Below are 19,161 nucleotides of genomic sequence, written 5' to 3' on the forward strand. Positions count from 1 at the left end.
AATCAAAATTTTGAATCGATTCGCTTACCCTTAATAATAGAGTGATTTGTGAAGAAAAAGGTTGTTTGAAAGCTGAGAAAGTACGTATATTATTTTGGTAAGTCAATTTTCCTGTTTTTTTAGGATAGCGCAGCGAGTTCTGCGCGTGTGTGTAAGTTCATTTTGGGATTACGATCAACTATGGAAGACATAATGAAAGTGAACTTTCCATCGTTTATTTTAGAAAGCGGACTTAGCTATTTAAATCAGTGGCGCCTCATGTTTCTGCTTAAAGATCATCCTTTCGTAATGATTCTTCATAAACGCATGTTTTATTAGGGAATATAACAATATATTCAAAATTTAGTTACTAATGTTGTATGCTTGCAGTCTATGTTGCCAGCTCTACTAAATCAATCATCTCTGATGTTTTATCGAACAAAACTCTCAGTTCGCAACCAGACATTCTATAACCATAAATCACAAATGATAGGTATTGTTTTATATGAGCTGAATGTGAAGCAGATCAGGTAATCGATGCATTCACAACTTTGTATTCCTACATTATGTAAGCGTAAGTCAATGATGGCAAAAAATGACAGTGACATTGTATTCTATATATTATCTTGACGAATGCTCCGGTGAACTGTGCTCTCAAATTCAACATTGTAATTCATCACAAGTAAGTAAGTACATTTAGTTAGAGAATTACTATGATGGATTGCGATTCAATGCACTCCACTATCGAATTCGCTGTTTGTTGTAGAGAAATCAACGTATCATGTGATTATTTAGCCCTATGTAAGAATGCAAGGAAGAATGAGTGAACAAAATTTCATGTTTAAAAAATATGATTGAAACCTGGCGAGGTGAAGTACCTCGTATAAGCTTGGATACCGCGAAACAGACAAATATCAAACATGATTGAAATTTCTTTCCAAAGACTGAATACTTGCACGGAAAACTTCGCCAGAAATGATATCTGTCTTCATTAAAGTTGTTAATTGATTATTTATCATACTATGAGATTTAATCTACGAACAACTTCGTCTGTATTCGTCTCAATTCGTATGTCTTATCTTTTAGTTCGTTTCAACTATTGAAGATTGTCTCTCTCGAGTCAATATGTATATGATCGAATGTATTATAAGTTTCCTCTCCGTTTACATATATCGCTGAATATAAGTAACAGACGAAAAATGGAAGCCGAGATGAATAATGATCAACACGAACATACTATTGCGACCCAGCGCATTCATTATACCTGTAAGATACGCAAGATAAATGGCGAGTATTGCAGGAAATGTTATGTACGAAACGGTCCAGGTGAACCGGAAATCGCTAAATGGATTCGCTCGTGTGTTTTTATTTTGCAAGAATTATACGTTTTTGGTTTAAGATGTGTCGTAGAATTATTCCAAAAGTTATCCCTCAACACAACGCACTAAAGAGCAAGTTATCTTCATTTTCATTACCACAGTCCATTAAGTAACCCCTCCGCCTCCAGCCCCCTTCACATCACCTACTCAAATTTTTTCGAGACACCATTCACTGAATTCGCTCAAAATAATCATTCAAAGAATCAATATTTGAACAGAAATGTTCTCAAAACAGAAACCTCCTCTAATACTCGTCATATAGCATCGAAAACACCATCTAATCTCTCAGTTTAAAACACCATTTCACCGCCAACACGTAAATTGTAATAATAATAATCAAAATAATAAAACCTAAAAACAAAAAAAAACAATGACGACGTCAAGAAGTACCTAGACCTACACGCAACACGGCCCACCATTCTGCAGAAGGGAGTGACAAGTGGCACTGGAAGGGTAAGGACACAGAGAACCCCGCAGGTTCGAGTAATTCTGATAATTTCGCTTCACCTGAAGCGTAAACCACGAAAACCCGCCTAACATTCATAAGGCGCACGCACCCCGCCTCGAATATCGATTTGTGAACGTGTACATAAGTTTACGCACACACAATCAAGTTAAAAATGGGTCGGTTCCATACACCTTTTTACCTACACAATTGCTTATCTTCAATGTGAACCCTCGCACCGGCCGGGAGCATTCTTTTTTTCAAACTTCGATAGTTTCGCAATGCGAAAATCTCAACCCCAAACAACCAGGAAGAGAGGGTACGAATCTGTAGTGATATTCCTGACCGGCACCATAGGAATTTTCGAGATTGGTCGGGGTGGGCACATTAGCTTAGCATACCACACCGCAGGCTAAACAGTGTTGCGTGTTGGTAACTGTAATAATCCTCGTTGTACCCAGTACCTTTGCTTATGATTGTATATAGATAGAAAACAGGATACTGAATAATGGCATCGAAGGCGAAGGCACCGGCAGTCTGCACTGTAATTTACACTTGAGAAAAATACTCAACGCACAACAAAGAGCACCTTGTTCGTAAGAGGGGATAAAAAATGTAAAACATTAGTCGCACATGTTATTAAATACTTCGTACGGGGGAAAAACAACGAGTATAGGGTTTCATAATACACAAGTAACGAAGACGATTACTATTTTCGACAAAATACTTCATTACTCGGCTATGGACTCGAATATTAATACTTTTAGACATAATTACCAACCTTGTAATGCGTACGAATCAAATAGTTCAACACGTGATCACATGATATAATTTCAGGTGTACTTTTAACGCGCATTTTGACGCAACAAGCGTCTCCGAATTTTTCTGCCTTTTTCAGAACTCGATTCGCTTAAGGCATTCGACACTCGGACAAACTACGTACGTACGAAAATGATACAACCGAACGAATGATTAAACGAGTAACACGAGTAACATCTGAAAATGATTTCAGTATCAAACTGATACAAAATATGTAACAAACAAGCCTGCTGCGGTGGTGAACGGCGCATACGCGAAACTACGACACAGTCGGGGGTAGGCAAATGGCAAACACGAATAAAAACCATCGTCATGAATGAACTCGCAGGTCGTAAACGACGCAGTTGCACATTGAATTATGCGCTATTCTAGATAATTTGATAGCGAAATTAAAATTTTTCCAAATTACCACAAAACAAAGACGACCCGGACGCGCCCTATTTTTTTCCACCTAGCAGAGCGAAACCAACACGCTCGGTTTATTCACCAGTTTACTCGATGAACTCGAAAAATAAGTATGAAAATATCCCAAAGTTGTTTTTTTGAGTAGTATTTTTTTAAATCCCTACCTGGCAGCGATTCCGTTGGGCTGAATTTCTTGAATGAAAATACCGATTTCTCCTCTTTCTTCGGTACGTAAACCGACCACGCTGAATCCCAAACTGTTTCCATCGGGCTTGTATAACTATGAAAATAAATTAATATTTAATAATTCACAAAATAAAAAACACAAAACGAATAAAAACGTTGCATTACTTGAATGGTTAGTACTTCTCGGCCATGTGAAGTTTCGTCAATAACGCGTTGAAATTCTAATGCATAAGACTGTGTCGTAATCGGAGGTAACGATAGTTCGTCGACGGCGGATGTATTTATCTGAAACAATAAACGCATTACTCAGAACACATTCGATAATATAGCACCTTATTATCCATAGAAAGCAACTGTTGAAACAAAAATATGAAATAACCCTACACCCCAAACCACAAACACTTTTCAAAGCATGCTCACTCGTTCGACGAAGTGTTTGTTTACATTATTCTAGCAAGTAGCTGAGTATCTGAAATGAACAGATCGTTAGTACCTGAGGAGACGAAGGTTCTCCCGAAGAAGACGATAGTTTAGCTACAGGAACACGTTGATCGTCGAACTCTCGCGACAAAGGTTGATAGTCCGTTTCGTAAATGCTTTTCTGTACATTTAATTCTAAATCGCCAGATTCGGTGATATTGAAATCGGCTGGTAATATGGACGGGTGCTCTTGTAACTGCGTGTCCAATTCACTAAGAGATCCCTGCGAATATAGAATCGAGTTTGAAGTTTAAACGAACCATTTTACAATACCTGTGACACGAGACAATATAAGAAACAATCAGCATACCTGAATTGTGGCGATACTTCTGAGAATAGGGTTCTGAAGGGTGCTTATGAGTAGATTAAGATCGCTTTTCGTTTGGGTCTTCAACTTTTCATCGTCTGATGTTCGTATACTGTCTTGAATTTGTTCTAATACTTGCAACGCGGCCGAAATTTCTGAGAATAAGAGAACGAACGGTGAATACAAGGCGTTACTCAGGATACGTGTTTCGAGCATAGTACTACATACCTGAGTTGAGCGACATATTGGAATCCGGAATCATCATACAAATTGTTGGTGTTGAATTACATAAGTCACTCTTTTCTATAAAATAACATTATATAAAATTAACAAAACTTCTTCACCATCTTTTCTTCTGGAAAAACAAGCGCGTATCGTTGTTGTCTAAAAATTCCATCGAATTCTTCCAGAAACAGTGTTGCCATCGTGATGATTTGAAAATGGCTGACGGTTTACCTACTTTTTTGACCTACTTAACAGAAGGAAGATATCGATATCGACTCGTCGTGTTTCGACTATCGATTATACAAATTTGATTTTTTTTTCAAAAATTTAAATAAATTTGCAGCATTGCAGTATTTTGGTCTAGAAGTAGAAATAGAAAATATACTGATTGAAATTTGAAAATGATGTTGGTTGATTTGATTGACAGCAACGTTCAGTTCAGCTTTCTGCCTTCAATAATTGATGCAATTTTAATTAGGTAGTTTTTTGCATTTTGAAAAATGAAACATCAAAAGTTCAAATTTCAAAACCTCTACTTTTCAACTCCTTTAATATGTAGAATTCAATTCAAATTCAATACCACAAATCCTTGTCAGTTAAAAATTTTTTATTCATTTTTACAATTTAGTCCAGTTGTCCAGTCAATCAGTCATTTTGACAAAATTTTTAGTCAAACCTTGAAAAAATTGAGGGAAAGCTGAATTTCACATTATTTGTTCAGATTTCAACCCGTGTTGAGCAGTTCTGGAGCCTTCAGCACATTTCTGAAACTTGAAATTTACAGAAAATTTCATCAAAAGCAGTTGGAAAGCTAAAATTTATTCTGTAAACTAATAATTTCAATACGCTACGCAATCGACTGCAAGTAGATTTCAAGTCGTTTTGGAGCCTTCGGCGAGTTTTTGGAAATTACTGGAGCCTCCAGTAAAACTTTTGAAACTTGCAATTTCTACAAAATTTCATCAAATGGAGTTGGAAAGCTGAAAGTTAATCCGGATAGATTTTGTGGCATATTTTGAAAAATAGAAGTTTCCAAAAATCTGCTGGAGACTCCAAAACGGATTAAAACTGCCTGCGATCCATTTCAGAATAATGTCAAAAATGGGTTGTCTCTGCTTGGTAACATTTTATGGGAATTTCGAGCATTGAAAATTCTCCTGCAGGCTCCGGTAATTTCCAAAAAGTCGCTGGAGGCACCAAAACAATTTGAAATCTACCGGTAGTCGACTTCATAGTGTATTGAAATTAGTATACAGAGGGAATTTTAGCTTTCCAACTGTTTTTTTTATGAAATTTTAAGTTTCTAAAATCTGTTGTAGGATCTAGGAATTTTCAAAAATTCGCTGGATGCTCCAAAATCACTCGAACCAGCCTGCAGTCGACTTGACAGCGTATTGAAATTGGAGTACACAGTGAATTTTGGATTTCCAACTTTGTTTGGTAAATTTTTATGGAAATTTCGAGCATTGAATTACCTGCAGGAGGCTCCAGCAATTTCCAAAAAGTCCCTGGAGGCACCAAAACGACTTGAAATCTACTTTCAGTAGACTCCCTAGCGTATTGAAATTCGTTTACAGAATGAATTTCAGCTTTCCAACTGCTTTTGATGAAATTTTGTGGAAATTTCAAATTTCAAAAATCTACTGGAGGCTCCAAGAATTTTCAAAAAGTTGCTAGTGGCCACAAAATGACTCAAACCCACCAGCAGTCAACTTAATAGCGTGTTTAAATTGGATTGAGGCGTGAATTTCCGCTTTTCAAATTTCATTTGATGTGTGGGAATTTCAAGTTTCAAAAATGTGCTGGAGGCTCCAGAACTGTTCGAAACGGCTTTAAATCGTTTCCAATGGATTTGGTAGGTCGAAAATAGGGTATGTCCCAAATTTCAGCTTTATAGCTCAACTTGGTAAAATTTTGATTTTTTTTCTCATTTTTGGCCATATTTGATTTTTAAAAATTCACCAAAAATCGAAAAATATGTTTTAGGTAAATGGACCGGTCATGCTTATAGGAAATTTGACGTAGAATAATTTCAGTTAAATCACTTTTTTCCCCTCTGAACCTTCATTTCGGCGATATAGCCGAAAAACGTAGTTTGATAAAGGTTAATGATCTCGGGGGGGGGGGGGGGGGTAGCAGACAAGTTGCGGTGTGCAACTTTGGTCAAAATATTTCCGAGTCTACTGTGAATCGAGTTCACGTTTTAAATTGTCGATTTTCATTTTTTGAAACTATTTTCATAAAATTGACAACTTTACCCCTCCTTAGTAAGGGTGAAATCGCCATTTTGGGAAAAGCTGAACTGATCATGCTGATAAGAAATTTAGCGTAGAACAATCTTTGTTCGAACATTTTTCCTCTCGGACCCTTCATTTTGACGATACAGACGAAAAACCTGTATCGACAAAGGTTAATGACCTCTTTGTGGGGTTAGCCGGCAAGTTGCGGGGTGCAACTTTTGATGGGTTGTTTTAGAGACCAATCTGAACAAATAATGTAAAATTCAGCTTTCCCCTAATGTTTTCAAGGTTCGACTAAAAATTTTGCTAAAATGACTGGGCTAATTCGAAGAACAGAACTATTTTGTAAATCTACGTATTTAAGCGCAATGAATTTAAATTATAAAACGATGAAAAGCTAAAAATTCAACACATTTCTTACTTGAAGAAGGAAGAGGCATTAGTATAATGCAGGTGATTTTTTAAAACCGCCAATTCTTAGATTTGATCATGATGTACCAAATCTTCACTCGAAAATGTGATAATTCCTTTGATGTACCTACCTACCATTATTTAAAATCGCACGTAACCGCTCAGAGTCAGACCTATATGCATTATTAAATACAATAATATCATTCGAAACACCACTCCACCCTCAAATTCATTAAGAAAAATGCCCCAACGTTAATTTTAATCGCTCGAGTTACTCATTTTAGAAACTTATTCAAATAATTCATTAAGCTATGAAAAGCTTCGAGCAAACAAACCCTACCATCATTTACCACGAAGAAGTACCTCTACATCCAAACCTTAATTAAAACGAACAAAATAACAACGCACCTGCAAAACTTCGCACACTCGCATTAAAAGAAGAAAAATCCACCATTAGGTGTACGGAAGTCTAAATGTATAATTCGGTTAAATTTTCTTCAAAAGCGCAAAAAGTCACAATGATTCATTTCAGTCAGAATAATTTCGTGTTTTCCACAATTAAAAAACAGTTACGTTTATTGGATTATTTCTTCAAGATATTCGGTCTAGCATCGTTGGATTTACCTTCGCCGTTCTTCGTGGGAAATTTTATCTACCCACTGTTGATCGTAGCAGGTTTATTGTACGCTTCCGTACATAGTTTGAAACAATTTCACGAAGGAGAATACACGATCGTGTCACCGGTAACGTTAATCGCCAATCATTTGCAACTTCTTTCGTTGAGCATGGCAAGCTGCGTGTCGGTAACTTGTTCGATAATTAGGTACAGAAAGTACGACTCGGCTATAGAGGAATTGATTCAAATCGATAACATTATGATACATAAGCTATCCATCGATGTGACTAGGGATAATTTACACGCTAATAAGTATTTGTTTGCGAGTTTTTTAGTATCTTTCGCATTGATCGCCGTAGATTACATATTATTAATCCATAACGGTCCGAAATATTATTTATATTACGTTATTACTTTTCATATGTCTTTTCTTATGATATTACTGGCCGATTGTAGAATTCTAGTTATATTTAGACTATTGACTAATCGATTCGAATACATAAATGGGTTTTTAAAAATTTCCAAACAGGATAAAAACGAAAATTTGCAGATCGTCAACACCATTAAATATTATTCTTTCACTAAACGTAAAGTCAAAGAATTGGCAAACGTTTATACCTGGTTGATTAAAACGACCGAAAATCTAAATAGTTACTTTTCACCATCGTTACTGGTCGAAATAGCCGCCTACTTCACCATCGCTACATGCAACATATACACCTTCTTTTACGTACTGACCGATCCGAACTTGAAGAATTACCACAGAATGATCGTCTACTACACAGCGTATTGGCCTGTCGTAATCGTACTCAAATTATGCTTTTTACTCAAATCATCAGGCAACGTAACTGATCAGGTGAGGATCACTTATTTACATCTTATGTTTTACCTACCAACTGAACGAAAAAAATATGAAAAATTTCCAACAGACGAACTTGACATCGAACTTAGTTCACAAGATTTTAATCAATGGAGAATTTCCCGAAGTTCATAAAGAGGTAAGAAATAAATACGACTTTTTCAATAGAAAATAAAATACCCATTACTTCTAAAGTAAGTAGTTGTGATTGAAGGACCAGTAATTAAACACTCTTTGACATGTATAAAATGTAATTCATTCGAGGTACGTATTCTCACGAATAAATTAGAGAAATTTTTCCAGCTGGATATTTTCGCACTTCAGCTTATGTACAAAAAACTTCAAATAAACGTCTGCGGATTCTTTCCTCTAGATTTCTCGTTGTTATATGCAGTAAGTTACACAGTTACAATATCTCGTGCTCGAAGAGGCTTGACATAATTATTGCAATTTTTGTCGCAGATGATAAGCGCAAGTACGACCTACTTGATCATTCTGATACAATTCCAAATAAGCACGGAGAACTGAAATATCTTCACTGCATTTACAGCAGGAAATCTTCGATTTGAGTCCTCATATCTTCATATTTCGACTTCAGCTTGGCTTTCTCGATCACCTCTGCGGGTAGAATATCCGCCGAATCCTGAAAAAATGTACCTTTTAGTAGTTGAAATAAATAACGAGTAGTTCTACGTCTCTGTTCAATATACCATATCATTTATTAGTCGATTACATCCGTAGCAAAGATTATCCCTCAACATTGTCAATGCTTCGAAGGAATTCTTATTCTTACACGAACAATCACCGCAAGATTTTTCACCGCTATTTGAATCTTTTGAACTGGAAACAGCCGGTTTAGGACGTAATGATACAGGACATTTTGTAGCATCAATTTTATTCTGTAATTAAAACAAAAATGAGACATAAATCAACCTCGAAATGAAAAAATATTAAATTTTATCACTCACATTACACATGATGCAAGTGTTCTTTTCATCACAGCCATCTGAATTTTTCAATTTATCTCCGGTATGAAAAATTGTATACACGGTAGAGGGGAATTCTTCTTGAAGACCACAAATGAACTCTTCGGTCACCCCGTGTATACTGTCACTCGAGTTGAACTATAAATATAAAATTAAATCGTGTTATTTTAATTTTACTAATAAATTTTCAAAGACGATGAAGAAAATACACGTACAAAAGAAATTAAGGAAGGCGCAGCCGGAACTTCTAATTCATTAAACACATTATAAAAGGTAACTTCTTTCGTGGTAATTTCTCGGAGCGGTCTCAAGGTAACTATATCTGCTAATCTGGTATCACATACGCCCTATGAACACAAAACATACATTAGAATATGTTGGAAACGAATCATTTAGTATTTAATTAGTCAACATACGATATCAGAAGATATCTGGGATCCTCTGCCCAAGATTACATCGGATAGCAAACGCACTGCCAGATTACTGCCGGATTCCGGCGTGAATATTTTTTTACACTGCAGCTTGACAGCTACTTCTTTCTGAACTAAGTATCTAAACACGAAAAAAAAAAGATTGAATTTGACTCAAATCTTAATAGAAAACTAGATGTGCAATAAAATTACGACAAACCTTAGTCTAAGAATGAAATCAATCTTTGATGTCGCACTCTTCATTCCACTGAAATTATTCTGTAATTTTACATCATTTTCATCTTGTTTCAGAAGATCCAAAGGTTGACTGTTGTTCAAATTAGTCGCAGTATAATTTCCGTAAACCGAGCTCAACTTGCAAACGTAGCAATCAAAGTTCTTCAAAGATTCGAAAATTTTTTCTAAAATGCTCACTTTGTCCAACGATGGCCATAACGCTGTTTCTGCATTAAACAAAATTGAATTTAAAAAACAAAGTCGAGCCACGAGTCGAAGAGTTGAATCATGAAACCAAGCTTACCATCGATAAATAAAACCATTGGGTGGAATTTTATCCGTTTATGATTATTCTCAGACATTCCTTTTTCCAGCAAATGAAGTAACGCTGTAGAATTCGAGTCTCCATATGATACAACAAGGATTCTATCTTGATGCTTGATTAGTTTCGTTTTACCCAACGTCGAACGAAACTTATGTGAAACGAGTACTAAAAAGCAAGATCTGAAACACAAAAGTCGAAATGAATAACTTTGTAGAGTAATCTTGTCCAAGAATTATCATTCGCAAAAGTACGAACTTGCAATAACTGTGTCTTTTTTGCAGAACAACGTCAGCTTTTTCCGTGCATTTTTTACATCCGGTGCTCAATCTGGAAATTGAAAAAAGATTAAACTATTGAATATTATGATGCCTTAAATAGGTGCCTAAAGCTTGGAAAGACGCAAGAAGTATAATGATCATACCTGATATCAGATTTCTCAGGGGCAGTTTGATCAAGTTCAAAATCATCCTGAATCACCGAACACATACTTTGGCGATATACGAAGATGATTTTCTGAAATCACAAATTGAAGAGAAGTAACTCGAATGAATAACTAGGTACGAAGCAGGCAACACTTTTTGCAATATTAATCAACATTGAACGAAATTATTCGGAAAATTAAATAAAATTCTTTCTGAAACCACAATGAATATTTTTCAAAAAATGATAAAAATGATAAGCACGTGTTACGAATGTCAACAACGTTATTTTGAACACTTTTTCGGATTACATTGGTGATGAGGTAACTTTTCAGTTTGAATTTTGATTTTGAAACATTAATTTTTCACGAAATTCGGCAACTTTTCGAATTTTGATGGATCCCCATCATCGACATCGACTTTGCAGCTTATTCAGTTCGCTTTATGTGGAGACATCAAAATTATTTACAAGGTCAATGACCGATGTGGATCCCCTTGGCCCTTATTCATGCTGCATTAAATTTCTTTATTCGTCATTTTCAAATTTTCAATTTTCATTTCAGTTCAGTTCAGTATTCTGGCCTTTTTTTTCACACCAATTTTGAATTAATTGATGTTTTTTTGCACATTTTCATTTTGTGCAGTTTTGCAAATTTTTTAGATTAAATTTGCAACGATTATCAATGATCTGTTTTTTTTTTATGTTTCGACTTCGAGTTTGAGATATTTCATCAGATTTTGCCTTTGGTTCATTGGTTGTTTCAATTTCATTTTAACGATATTTTGAGCAATTTTCCAAAGTTTTTCTCAATTTTGCAATTGAATTTTGTCAATTACTTGGCAAGAAAAAAGAAGTTTTTATTTTTATTTTTAGGTTTTACATTTTTATCCAAAAAGTGAGATGATTTTGCAGCTTTAAGTTTATAGCAATAAATCAACCTTTTTTGGTTTTTTGGAAATTTTGAATTTTTGTTGACATTAGAGTGAGAATGTTTAGTTAGTGATTACTGGCAGAAAAGCGAGATCCGAGATTCAGTGCCGGTTTTAACGGGGGGATTTTGGTGATAATCCCCCCCCCCAAGAGGCCAGTTTTTTTGAAAAAAAATTTGATGCTATAAAGTGGGAATTTTCCAAGCATTTTTGCGCTCTTGTTTCACTGAGATGGATGCCGATTACAAACCGATGTTCATTTTTTTCCATCTTTTTTGAGAAGAAGCCTTTTTTTTCTTCTCAAGCCCACATTATAGGTATATTCGTACACGATTTACTTTGAATAATACTTTGCAGACAAATTTCAGTCACTGAGATCCCTCCTTTTTAAAAATTAAATAAATTAATGACATATTTATTCAGTGGGGTGGCCAGGGAGTGAGTGAAGGGGGCCATTGTCCTCCCTTGCGAACGAAAATTTGAAATAAAACATGCAAAAGTAAACGGTTTTTTTGTTGTTCGGACCCATTTTTTTTAAATTTTCGCTCTCGCAGTAATTTTACCTTCATTTTCATAATATAATCACCACACATCACGATAGGTTTCCAGAAAATGACTCCTAATTTCGATTTTTCATGTCTAAAAATCTGGTTTTGCCTCCTCCTTGAGGAAATTCTGACTATGCCACTGTATTTATTTGATTTCTGCTCTCCGAGAAGCTTAATTTTACCCCCCCCCTCCACCCAAAAAATGAGACGGCAAAATTGTTTGGTTCTGACCCAATTATCCCCCTCCAAGGAGAAATCCTGGCACCGGTACTGGGGCTAGTACGAAAGTTGCACGCGAAAAACAGTGTAACCACATTACGGCACTGCTTTACGAGCATCCTTTCGCGTATTTTATTTCGATTTAAAATTTTTTTCATTGCAATTTTTGTATTTTGGTAAAATAGCTATTTTCAGTGTTGGGGGGCGTTGTGTCCGCTCACCTCGGCTTCGCCTCGGTTGCGCGGGTCGCTTTGTTGTTCATACTATGTCTGTTAACTTCCCTCGGCCTTCGGCCTCGGTGAGTACAGTTTTTTTATAAACAACCGCAAGTGCTACATACACGGTAAATGTCCAGCCTCCGTCTGAACTCACCAAGGGGAGTAATGCTCATCGAGTGAAATATAAATTTTAAACGGCTCGGCTTCGCCTCGCCTAATGCGCACACTATCCAAAAAAACAGTATTCGTGACGAAAAAGAAGGAAAAAATAAAATAAATTCACATGATCGTTCAATAATCAATTTGAAAAAAATTTGAATCGAAAAAAAATTTTACAAAATTTTTGGATCCGGCGGGGTTCGATCTCTAGACCTTCCGCACCGCAATCCGTTTCTTTCACCACCCAGCCAGGACGCTGCTTGCCGAATTGCGTTTTCGTTCGGTATACAAGCTGGCAAACAGCGACGAAAACTACCCCCCCACGCGCGCATACATGTACGCGTACGCGCTCGCATACGGCATACTGTTTTTCGCGTGCAACTTTCGTACTAGCGGTACTGGGAGATTTCAACAATTTATAAATTTAAGCATAACACAGAGCTAAATTGAAAATTTTTGAAAAAATCGAATTTCTTAAATATTTTTTTGCAATTTTTTGGGGGAAAATTAAAACCTTGTGTAAAAGAGCAAATTTTTGACTTAATTTTTTAGCAAAAAATTGAAACTTTTTAGAAATTTGTAACAGAAGAGTGAGACTTTTTGGTGATTTTTCATGTATTAGCCTTGAGAATTCCAAGTTTTAAAAATTTGACTCCATAAAAAAAAACCGTAACCCAAATTAACCGAAAAAATTCCATCAAAAATCTGTAACTGTAAACCGTAACGGCGTAAGGCGTTACCTTTATTGGCTTTATTCATCTATCAATTTTTATTTTACCAAAACCAGGGGTTGAAACTGATTGAAAATTGATTTTTGGTTTTTTGTTTGGTTTCAGTTTTTACCTTTTGGTAATTGGTTTCTTGGTTTTTGGTTTTGTTCAATTTTTATATTTGGTTTTTGGGTTTTTGGTTTTCAGTTTTCCATACTTGTAATTGGTTTTTCAAGTTTTTGGTTTCAGTTTTCAGTTTTTTTTTTTTTTTTTTTTTACCAATTAAGGCATTATGCTGCTGGATTCTGGGAAGTTTAGTATTAGTATTAGACATTAGTATAATTGACTAATTGTATTCGTTTCTATTCTACTAATAAACACGCAAAACATTTCATAAGTACACTTAATACTGCAGGGGTGCTAACCGTAACCGCAAAAAACCGAAAACCGTAACCAAAACCCAAACAAGAACATAATTTTATCCATTTTCAAACCCTAACTGAAAACAAAAACCGAAATTTCATAGGTTTTTTAAAAACCGTAAAAAACCATAACAATAATAATGAAGCAGAGTGAGTGAAACCAAAACCTAAATCGATATAATTTATTTCGGTTTTTTTCGGTTTTCAGTTTGGGTTTTTTCAGTTTTTTCAATTTTTTTGGGGGGATTTTTTCACATTTTCGACTTTTGAGACTCAAAATCCAGGGAAATTGATAAATTGATAAATTTAATGAACCTATCGAATTGGGTCCTTGCTCCTTGGTTGTTGACTTGTTGCTTTTTGGGTTGTTAAATGCCAAAATGCTGAATGCTGATTTCAGGGCAGTGAACATAAACAGGGAAAAGGCTCAGAAGAATAAAAGAATTATTTTTCCCACCTAAATTTGAGATTTGTTAGGCATACCCCCTTCAATTAAAAAAATAAAAATCGCTTATTTTTTTAGATTGACTAATTGAGAAATTTTGAAGAAATTTAAAAAAAAAATATGTAAAACCAAAAAAAACCGAAAACTGAAACCAAAACCAAAATTTTTGTAAATACTAAAACCGAAACCCAAACCGAAACTGAAATTTTGAATTTCAAAACCAAAACCGAAACAAAAACTGGAAAATGTCAACAAAAAAATTGGAGTGAAACCGTAACCTTAATAAAAATAATTAAGGTTAGCACCCCTGTAATACTGGCAAATGAGGTGAAATCCAATGTTTTTCAAATTGAAATTTCAAATCAACATTTCTTGGCTCTTACTTTACTTTTCAACTTATGTAGTTTTTGAGCTTATGAGCTATTTAATATTAATTTTTTCATAGTTGAAAAATGAAATTTGTCTGAATCATCCTGAAAATGAAGTGAGGTCGGGTCGGACAACCATTGTATTTTTACCTATATCATTATTTCTTTTGGCCAACTTTAACTGCATCTGAGGTAAACTGGGACAACATCATGTTTTTTGTTTTTTTTTGAAAAGTAAAAGTAGGTATTTAGCATTGAAATACTTTTCTTTTATCAACATACAAAGAAAAAACAAGAACAGAAGACAATTCAATTTTTTTCATTTTAATGATCAATAACAATAAATAAATTTTCACGATCGATAATGAAAACAACATCAAATTCACATTTATTTTCAAATTAATGCTGACGAAAAACATATTAAAATTTTTTAAAAAACAAAACTTGGATTTTTTCATTTTGATGATCAATCAATTCTGCAAAATCAAAAAAAAAAAAAAAAAAAAAAAAACCAAAAACCAGCAAGGATTATTTCTGGTTTTGAGTTTTGGTTCACAACTGTTTCTCATTTTATATTTGGTTTTTTGGTTAACTGTTTTGACCAAATATTTTTTATTTTTGGTTTTGAGTTTTGCACAAAACAGATTTATATTTGGTTTTTCCTTCATTTTTGGTTTTAGGGTTTTTAACAGTTTCAACCCCTGACCAAAACTGTAACCTAAATAGTAAATAATCAACATAGAAAAAAAAATGTAACCTTTAACCGTAAATCGTAACCGAAATTTTTTCATTAAGGTTAACTTAACATCCCTGCCTTTGGGGATATGCCGGATGTTGAGATTGTGGACAACAGTTTTTTTAAATTTAAATAAATTGATTCACACACCACACCATGAATTTATTCGATGCAAAATGTGCAAAACAAGATTTTTATCAAATTTTTAGTTTTTTCCCAGTGTTACCGCTATTCCAACTCTAACATGTGTTTTAAAACGTATCCTGATAAGCTGATTTAATTTAAGTGATAACAATTTTTTCAACAATTCAACATCCGTTGAAAATAATAATTATGCATTTTTAGTTTTAATTTAGCACCTAAATAGTGAAAGAAGACGAAGCGGAACCGATTGATTAACACTAGGAAGAGTCAAGTAAATCGCATTACTTTAGCTAATATTATTGTAATTTGTAATATAACGACTTGGTAAGTGTTAAATAATATTATTGTTTGTTTTGTCCTTAGTTTTTCCCTGTGTAAATCTGTCAACCGGTATTCGAGATGAATAAAGAGTATATTTGCGAATGTTGCGGACATAGCATAACAGAATGCGACTCAGACGACGATATATATGTGACCACATGCAGGCACATATATCATTACCACTGCCTATACCGGATGATCTATGAGCCGACAGAAAAGGAAGGAAATCGATGGATTACTCGTTGCAAACGCTGCAAAAGTATCATCGAAACAACAGATTGTCGAAAAATTGATTTCCATGTCCGGACATCGAATTCAACTACAAATGGTAACGACGAATCTGAACAACAATGGAAGTCGATGGCTATGTCTCTATCTTCAGAATGCACGCAGATACGTAACGAGCTCGAACAGAAAACCAAGGAATATGTAGAGCTTCTATCGAAGTACAACGCAATGCGTAATCAACAACATGCGTCGTTATTCGCAGCGACGACGACGCCGACGCCGACAAGACCGCAACCGGTTGCACCAGCTATACCGATAGAACCACCTCAAGCACCATCCTTATTCCTTCAAGCCATCTCGCAGAGTACGTTCTATGAAAGCAGGCAACCAACGATAAACTCAGTAAACTCACTAACAGTGGGTATCCGTCGATCGGGCGAGTCAGTTCTGAATATGCCACAACGCCATACCTTTGGTTTCGATAATCAGCGCAATGATGCTGATATTGCTGATAGGAGGAAGATCATCGAGCAACGTCGAGCGATCACCGCAGCATCAGAGCGCACATACCAACCTCCAGTGGGGAATGGCACAAAGCGATCATGGAGTGAAAGCTCCAACAGCTGTCGAACGGCGGCGTATAAACACACTCGAGGCATCCCAAATACTAGCTCGAAAGCTAGAATTCCAAAGGCAAGTTCTCCAGGAACGAATCAAGGAGCCAGAAAACCACCACCCAACCTGCCAGCTAAAGAAAAAGTACCACCGCCATTAGTTAAAAAAGGTACCACACGTGAAAAGGGCAGTAATGTGAAAAAATACCGTCAACGTTACAATACGGATCCGGAAGAACTCCGGCCATTCTATCCATTAAACAGTTTCCCGTACGACTTCATGGCCTGTGGATACGAAATCAACCAAGACAATCATTATATCGCGTTCTTCGCACACGAAATAATACTAATCGGAGATGGCCATATCTCAGCGATGGCACATAAATTAGCGAAAAACAAACCATACCAACGCAAGCTCAATCCGAACCTGTATCGAAGGAATCTCACCATCAAAGCGCTGTACCAATACCTTCAGAAGTTCTCGCGTTTTCCAAAAAGAATTATGATTTCGATCGGTAATTTCGACGTACACCTGGGTACCGCCACTGACGAATTTGGAGACTACATGGAGAAATTGTGTACTTTATTTAGCAAATTCGGAGTTACCGAGATAATACTCGTACCTCTACTTCCGAACCCGCGAGCGGGACCAGCGTTGTCTGAAATAAATCAAGTATTATCCTACGATTGGGGCACGACAATGAATTGTACCACGACCAGGCTCACAGACATCTTCGATGAAATACTTCAATATCCATCCGACATCGACCACCATGGTCCATCTTATGAACTCAATTGCTACCATGAGATATTACAGCAACTTGCTACACGTTTCATACCACCGGTACGATATCAACTGGTTAAAAATCAGGAAAACGAAGACGATGAACCTGCTGAACAAATTCAGCACGGAGTCGAACGAATGGCAACCGAACATATGCAGCAAGATGAACCCGAGTTATCTAAAAATTTATTCGTCGACACCGAGATGCACAATTCGTCAGAGATTACATCGTCGACAACCGATTCAGAAAAAACGAGCGCTACGACATCCCCAGATGACGTTCTTACTACGAAAAAAACCTTTGCAATCGCGTCTAACGGAGCCAGCCAATCCTACGAGGCCAGTCATGAAGAAAATCACTACAGCCCAACAGCTGATGTAAAGACGTCTCCGTGGTAAAATTTGACAAAAAAACGCCTTAAAGAAAGCGAAAGAAGCAACTCGTCGTCGTGATGCTGAAAGACTCCACCAATTAGCTGAAAACGCCGCATTTCTGAACTGAAATCGATTATCGACTCTCGACTCATTTTTTTAAAAAGGCTGACGAAACGAAAAATAAATTACGAAGCAACAGTGCAACTGCAACACTGATTATTTGCTTGTTCATCAAAAAATTGGAACAATATGCCAATTATTGGCAATTCGTGGATTGTGAGGAGTGTTAGTCGATCAACAGTCTTCACCTTTCGGTTCGAGTTTCATTTCATTTAATTATATGGGTAAATTTGAATTTGTACCTACTTCTACACGTATTTTCCTGTACGCAAAATGTAAATATACTTTGTTCTTTCTTCTGATCTCCTGATTTACTTTCCATCATTCTGTCACTTATCTCCTAGATCATTATCTCAAAATTAAATTTACTTACCTACCAATCGCGTGAATTGAACACCCTGACCTAACACACTCAAAAGTCAGTGATCGAACCCCTGCCTTCAACTTTCGGTACTCGATATCTCCCCCCCCCCCCCCTCTCGAAAGAAAATGTAACTTTTTTAGCCAGAAAAGTTTGGAAAAGTAGGCAGCCAAAAACTGATAAAATGCGAGCAAAAAATCTCAATGTATAGCGAGACTTTCTCAATTTCAGCAAAATGGAAGGACATATTGACAATTTCAACCAAAAAATAGTGGTTTTTAGACAGTTTTTGGAAAGTGAGATTTTTTTGAATTTTTTTTTTGGCAAAAAAAACGGGAATTTTGTCTGTTTTACCAAAAAGCTCAACTTTTTTTTGCAACAAAACATATTTTCAACTTTTGTAATTTTTGTTAAAAAACGATATTTTTTTTCATTTTTTTCAAGTGTTTGGTAAAACAAGAATTTTTGATTGTTTTTGGCAGTTTTTGCTCAAAAGACAAATTTCAATTTCGCTATAAAACAAAAAATAAGGTCCATTAATGTTTGGTAAAAAAAAAAAAACTTCGACAATTTTAACATAAAGCAAAACTTTTAGACAATTTCTGCCAAAAAAGCGAGACTTGAGAAAATTTTTGGAGGAGTGAGACTCTTTGGCAGTTTTGCTGAAGAGCGAAATTACTTTTTTCAAAAAGCAAAACTTTTATGATAGTCCGGCATATTACAATAGGAGT

General features: G+C 35.7%; 3 protein-coding genes across 15 annotated transcripts in view; 1 reads left to right on the forward strand and 2 right to left on the reverse strand.

Moving 5' to 3' along the window:
• LOC135834981 (multiple PDZ domain protein-like) overlaps positions 1–4,409 on the reverse strand; it is a 382,459-nt gene extending 378,050 nt beyond the window's left edge. For 6 of the 13 annotated variants that reach the window (XM_065349004.1, XM_065348997.1, XM_065348998.1 and 3 more), the window contains exons 1-5: positions 4,229–4,408; positions 4,004–4,155; positions 3,707–3,916; positions 3,379–3,498; positions 3,192–3,307 (exon numbers count right to left, since the gene is read on the reverse strand). In XM_065349004.1, the coding sequence (XP_065205076.1) occupies positions 3,192–3,307; positions 3,379–3,498; positions 3,707–3,916; positions 4,004–4,155; positions 4,229–4,265 (635 nt within the window). In that variant the 5' untranslated portion in view covers positions 4,266–4,408. Of the gene's footprint in view, positions 1–2,584; positions 2,824–3,191; positions 3,308–3,378; positions 3,499–3,706; positions 3,917–4,003; positions 4,156–4,228 lie in introns of those variants that run through there. The other 7 variants (XM_065348995.1, XM_065349003.1, XM_065349002.1 and 4 more) reach the window with 3 other exon arrangements.
• A 4,175-nt stretch (positions 4,410–8,584) lies between these two features.
• On the reverse strand, positions 8,585–11,107 carry Ctu2 (Cytosolic thiouridylase subunit 2). The gene is made up of 9 exons (XM_065348967.1): positions 10,731–11,107; positions 10,565–10,636; positions 10,289–10,488; positions 9,968–10,211; positions 9,754–9,889; positions 9,553–9,684; positions 9,320–9,475; positions 9,062–9,250; positions 8,585–8,994 (listed from the first exon to the last, which is right to left on the reverse strand). The coding sequence occupies exons 1-9, from the start codon at positions 10,793–10,795 to the stop codon at positions 8,896–8,898; spliced, it is 1,293 nt and encodes a 430-aa protein (XP_065205039.1). The 5' UTR covers positions 10,796–11,107; the 3' UTR covers positions 8,585–8,895.
• Positions 11,108–15,741: 4,634 nt separating this feature from the next.
• On the forward strand, positions 15,742–18,371 carry LOC135834962 (uncharacterized). The gene is made up of 2 exons (XM_065348968.1): positions 15,742–15,898; positions 15,991–18,371. The coding sequence occupies exon 2, from the start codon at positions 16,027–16,029 to the stop codon at positions 17,971–17,973; it is 1,947 nt and encodes a 648-aa protein (XP_065205040.1). The 5' UTR covers positions 15,742–15,898; positions 15,991–16,026; the 3' UTR covers positions 17,974–18,371.
• The last annotated feature ends 790 nt before the right edge of the window (positions 18,372–19,161 follow it).

Source organism: Planococcus citri, chromosome 2, assembly GCF_950023065.1.
Source record: "Planococcus citri chromosome 2, ihPlaCitr1.1, whole genome shotgun sequence".
In the NCBI taxonomy this organism is placed as follows: domain Eukaryota; kingdom Metazoa; phylum Arthropoda; class Insecta; order Hemiptera; family Pseudococcidae; genus Planococcus; species Planococcus citri.